Genomic DNA, 6,197 nt, shown 5'->3' on the forward strand with positions numbered 1-6,197 from the left:
CGCTTGGATTACAGGTGTGAGCCACCGCGCCCGGCCCAAAACCCCGTCTTAAAAAAAAAAAAAAATTAACCAGGTGTTGTGGTGTGTACCTCCAATCCCAGCTACTTAGGAGGCTGAGACCAGAGGATTGCTTGAGTCTGAGAGTTGGAGGCTGCATTAAGCTGCGATCATGCTACTGCACCCATAAGAGCAGGAATTTTTTCTTTTCTCTTTAACTGAGATGAAATTCACGTTACATAAAGTGTACAATTCAGTGGCATTCAGAACATTCACAATATTGAATAGCCATCACCTCTATTTAGTTCCAATATGTTTACATCACCCCAAAGAAGAGCCCATACCCATGAAGCAGTTATTCCCCATTTTCCCCTCCACCTCCACTGGCAGCCAGCAATGTATTCTCTGTCTGTGAATTTGCCTATTGTGGGCATTTCATATGAACGAAATCACACAGTATGTGACCTTTGGTGTCTGCCTTCTTTCACTTAGCATTAAAGTTTTTGTTGTTCATCTGCATTGTGGCATGTATCAGCACTTCATTCTTTTTTCTTTTTTTTTGAGATGGAGTTTCGCTCTTGTTGCCCAGGCTGGAGTGCAATTGCACCATCTTGGCTCACCGCAACCTGCGCCTCCAGGTTCAAGCAATTCTCCTGCCTCAGCTTCCCGAGCAGCTGGGATTACAGGCATGCACCACCACGCTCGGCTAATTTTGTATTTTCAGTAGAGAGGGGGTTTCTCCGTGTTGGCCAGGCTGTTCTTGAACTCTCAACCTCAGGTGATCCACCTGGCTCGGCCTCCCAAAGTGCTGGGATTACAGGCGTCAGCCACTGTGCCTGGCCTCTTTTTCATGGATGAAGAATATTCCGTTGCACGAATAGACCACCTTATGTTCATTTATTTATTTATTTTTTGAAGTCTCACTCTATTGCCCAGGCTGAAGTATGATGGCACGATCTTGGTTCACTGCAACCTCCTCCTCCCCGGGTTCAAGTGATTCTCCTGCCTCAGCCTCGCAAGTAGCTGGGATTACAGTTGTGAGCCACCACGCCCAGCTAATTTTTGTATTTTTAGTAGTGATGAGCTTTTACCATGTTGGCCAGGTGGGTCTCCAACTCCTGACCTTACGATCCACCTGCCTGGACTGCCCAAAGTGCTGGGATTACAGGCTGAGCCACCGGGCCCCACCATTCATGCATTCTTTGATGAACATTTGGATTGATGGTGCCTCTTGGTGATTGCGAATATGATAGGGCTGCTTCTTCACTCTGTCGGCCCCAGTGCCTAGAACCATGCTAATCTGAAGAATGAAATGTGGGCCAGGTGTTATTCATTTCTGTCTTCCCCAGAACACAATGACACCAAAGGGTGAAGTGGGCAGGAAGTCAGCAGTCAGCAGTAAAACCCAATGTGAGGGATGAAGGGAGGAACGACCTGAATGGGGGAGAAGCGATTTTCTATGTTCTGTAGTTGTAAAAGTGAATTGTGATGGCTACAGAGACATATTTATATACCCAGATCTGAGGAAGGTTATTTGTCATGGGACCACAAAGGCAAAATAATGCATTGGGATGTTGGGAGATTCACAGCAAAACACAACTAGGCGGAGATGGCCGGGCGAGCACCAGGCAGAGAGGCATTGAAATCCAATTGCTTCCCTGAAAAGGACTTCATTAAACTGTCACGATTACTAGGAGCCTACTGCAAAAAAATAGAAAGGGCGAGGGGAGTAAATTCTCTTTGACTGTTGATGCAATTTGCAAGAAATTAAATTGCAATTAAGTTCGTTTACTTAGGAGGAGACAGAGTGTGAACACCCCCTGGGACTGCCTTTCAGCCTTTGGAAAATGAAACGGCTTTTTGCTCGGGATGGTTCCCTGGGGACCGCCCTGTTCCTTCGCGAGTTTGGCTACTTCGGTGCGCCCTCTGGTGGCCACGTATGGAAGCTCTGGCAATTGTGCTTTGTTCCCCATCAGAGAGAAGCGGGTGACCAGCCACACGAGGGTGGACCTGCAAATTAATTCACATTTAAACTGCAAAGCCTGACTCAACGTGTGCCACTTAGGGGTGCAGGAAGAGCTATACAGATGAAGTGACTTTAAAAATGAAATTATAACATTAATTATGATTATGATTTTATTTTATTGTTTTGAGACAGCGTTTCCCTGGAATACAGTGGCACGATCTTGGCTCACTACAACCTCCACCTCCCAGGTTCAAGTGATTCTCCTGCCTCAGCCTCCCTAGTAATTGGGACTACAGGTGCTCGCTACCATGCCCAGCTAATTTTTGAATTTTTAGTAGAGACGGTATTTCACTTTATTGGCCGGGACGGTCTCGATCTCTTGACCTCGTGATCCACCAACCTCGGCCTCCTAAAGTGTTGGGATTACAGGTGTGAGCCATGGCACCTGGCCTCTGGCCCCTAATTAAAAAAAAAATTCTCAGTAGAGATGAGATCTCACCATGTTGCCCAGATTGGTCTTGAGCTCTTGAGCTCAGGCAACCCACCCACCTCCACCTCTCAAAATGCTGGGATTATGGGTGTGAGCCACAGCACTCCACCATTAAGTAGTGTCTTTTCCAACACCACCCCTCCAATGCTGATAACAGCTTCCCAAAACAAGCTTTCTGAGTCAGATAAGGAAGTTTCAGAGAGATCTTCCTAATGCTTCAGAAAAGAGCATCAGAAAGATAGGGTTTAATACAATCCTTTTTCTTCTTCTTCTTCTTTTTTTTTTTTTTGAGACAGAGTCTATCTCTGTCACCCAGGCTGGATTGCCATGGCACTGTCTCAGCTCACTGCAACCTCTGCTTCCCGGGTTCAACGGATTTTCCGGCCTCTGCCTCCAGAGTAGCTGGGATTACAGGCACCCGCTACCACGCCCAGCTAATTTTTTTTTTTTTTTTTTTTTTTTTTTTTGAGGGTAAATTCAGCAATTTTAATATTTAAAATTGGGAGTTTATATATACTTATTTATACATGTGTTAAGATTCTCAAATCATAACTATAATATATATAAATACAAATGTAGACATATAGACATCTAGGTTACGAGGCTGAGCCATATGTTTTGTTAAATAGCAAAATCAAATTGAGCTTCAACTATTTAATTTTGAAAATTAGTGACATTAAATTGTTGGTTTAGTTGTTGCCTTTAAATTACCACTCAGTTATAGTGGAGAGAATCCAGCTCCAGCCTTTGTACAAGTTTAGGCGCTCACTGTTAACTTATATTTTTATGGCAAGAGATTAAAATTAATTTGCTGGTTTTGAATAAAATTTTGAACAGGTATTTGAAACTGGAAAATTCATTTCTTCACAAATGGTAGATGACAAATTGATGTTTCATAATGAATAGAAACCTTGAAATATTTTTAAACATGGTAGAATATCCAAGATTAGAATATAGCGATAATAAACTTATTTTATTTGCATTTTATACATCAAATATTATATCTTTGAGTCTGGCAAATTTCTGATTATCTATTTTTGAAAAATGATTAAATAAACACTTAATATTGAAGGCAGAGTCACATTTGTTCAGGTTCATGTTGATAATAACTGGTCTTGAATTCATGTAAGTATCTGGAATTGGCCAGCATAAGCCAAGATGATGGCGATGGACCTTTATTAAACAGCCGTCACTGCAATGCCATACTATTCCTTCAATTTTACCCTCTTTGCAACCTTCAAACCAGGACAAGAGACGATTGTGCTTCAATGAAGGTAAATTTCTTATTTGAAATGCTCCATGTGGTATAAGAAGATGTAATGGATGTTTCTTGCTCCCTAACCCATATGGGTTTCCACTGATATTTGTTCCTATGAGCTCCAGTGTTTGTTCTAAGAGATCTGATAGTGGCACTGCACTAATTTCCAAAAGTCCAGAATCATCAGGATGATGTTTTAGTACCAGGGCAATTTCAAATTCATAATTAACTACAGAGGAGTGCCAGCAATACCGTTTGTTGTTTTTTTCTACTGGTACCCAACCAGGAATGTGTCCATTTTCATCAGGCTCTGGGTTTCCATTCATTTGTTCTATTTCCTTTGCTGGTATCCAGCACTCTGCAGCTGGTTTGAAGTCCTCCTCAACGTTCCAAAAAACTTCTTTTGGGTTTCCTTTTGAATGCAGAAAATTTTAAAATCTTTTTTCAGCTTGTTTGTTGGGTTTTCTATCTAGTCGGGCCCAAAGGTATGGTTGATCTTTATAGGTAGTAACATAACAACATGTTCCATCCACTTTTTCTGTTGGAATTGCACTGTATATATCTGCATCTAATGCCTTGTGACTTATAGTTTCAGTTGCCGAAACTTTAAATGGCTGATGATCCCTTTTGGCGGAAGGCTCCTCTTTCACCTCCGTCACAAACACACACGGCATTTTCCGCTGCACGGAGCCCAAGCGCTTCATGATGAGCCCAACAAGCAGTGCGAGTGGAGGGCGCGCTTTCGAACGGTGTCCAGTTTAGGAGGGGATAAGCCCTGCAGCTGTCACACGCGGCGCTAGGCCACTCACACTCCGAGCCCAGCCACCGCCGCGGCGCCCCAACCATGCCAAGCCCCAGCTAGGGGCGGGAACGCCCATACAGAAGCCAATTTTTGTATTTTTAGTAGAGACAGGGTTTTACTGTGTTGGCCAGGCTGATCTCGAACCTCTGACCTTGTGCTCTGCCTGCCTTGGCCTCCCAAAGTGCTGGGATTACAAGTGTGAACCACCGTGCCCAGCCCAATTGTTTTTCTTTTATGAAAAAAAAAAAAGTTTCTGATACATGTTGAAGGAACAGCTATAGCAGAAAATGTTGGTTGGGCCACCCAATATTATTCACAACCTCATTCTAGGGACTTGAAAACCAGATCTTCACTTTTCCAGACTTTCTTACATCTCTGGGTGGCCATAATGCCAAATTCTGCTGGTTTTGTCCTTAATTTTGTTTTATTGTCTTGAACATGGATATGATGATTGGAGATGTAGCAGCCATTTTGTAACCATGAGGACAAAAAGTCTACATGCTATGAATATCATTGGGGCTCAGGAAACAATACTCCAAAATATGATGCTTTGTCCTTTATGCTGATCTAAAGCGGCAGCCTCAAAGTCTCTCTATGACCTTCCCTCATCTCTTCGTCTTTCTAATCCTCTGTACTGAACCACCAGGAGGGAATTTCTCCTTATCAGAACACTTTTCTCCTAATAAATGCAATTGTCTAAGACACCTTCCCTAGGAATCTCATCAAGTAGCCGAAAGAGACTGGGAGTCCTCACCACATCCAGACTTTTTATCTGTTCTTCTGAGGGCAGTTCTAAGGAATTACCTGGAAGCTTTTATGTGCATAGTAAGCCAATGTTTGTTCCTGTACAGTTCCACCCCTCACCTGGTAACCTGTCTGTCTCATCCAGCTTGCAAAGAGAATCACTTTTTTTTTTTTAATTTTTATTATTTTTTTTATAAAGACGGGGTTTCACCATGTTGGTCAGGCTGGTCTTGAACTCCCCACCTCAGGTGATCCACCTGCCTTGGCCTCCAAAGTGCTTGGATTACAGGCATGAGCCACCACGCCTGGCCGAGGATCATTTTCAAAACAATGACTGTCTCCAGGTCCATATATCTCTCCCGCAAAGATATATATATATATATTTAACAGTGTTGCTTTGTCACCCAGGCTGGAGTGTAGTGGCACAATTTCGGCTCACTGAAACCTCCGCCTCAGGTTCAAGCGATTCTCCTGCCTCAGCCTCCTGAGTAACTGGGATTACAGGCATGTACCACCATGCCTGGCTAATTTTTGTATTTTTAGTAGAGATGAGATTTCACCACATTGGGCCAAGCTGGTCTTGAACACCTGACCTCAAGTGATCTGCGTACCTCAGCCTTCCAAAGTGCTGAGATTACAGGCATGAGCCACTGTGCCCGGTGGTGAAGAGAGTGTTTAATTTTCAACCACCTGGCCTCTCTTCGAGTCTCATAGTTTGTGTGTGGCTCCTGTGTTTGTAGACACATGAATAAAGTGTGGGTCCTTTTTTTCTTTATTGATCTGCCTTTGTCAGTTTATTATGGAGCAAATGGGCTTGCTTCCTGATGTGCATAGAAGCCAATAACTATAGCACTGGCTTTTGAGAAAAGAAAGGTTTTATTGCAAAATCAGCCAGCAAGGAAACAGAAGTCAGGCTCAAATCTATCTCCTCTATTTGGGT

The 6,197-nt window shown here is 43.2% G+C and overlaps 1 protein-coding gene across 1 annotated transcript; it reads right to left on the bottom strand.

Moving 5' to 3' along the window:
• Positions 1-3,411: 3,411 nt before the first annotated feature.
• Positions 3,412-4,580, bottom strand: LOC108308455 (uncharacterized protein C12orf29 homolog). Its single transcript, XM_037740617.1, is given in 1 exon segment — positions 3,412-4,580. A coding segment is annotated over 1 exon segment (978 nt). The 5' UTR covers positions 4,416-4,580; the 3' UTR covers positions 3,412-3,437.
• Positions 4,581-6,197: the final 1,617 nt, after the last annotated feature.

The sequence above is a fragment of the Cebus imitator genome, unplaced genomic scaffold (genome assembly GCF_001604975.1).
Source record: "Cebus imitator isolate Cc_AM_T3 unplaced genomic scaffold, Cebus_imitator-1.0 Scaffold85, whole genome shotgun sequence".
In the NCBI taxonomy this organism is placed as follows: domain Eukaryota; kingdom Metazoa; phylum Chordata; class Mammalia; order Primates; family Cebidae; genus Cebus; species Cebus imitator.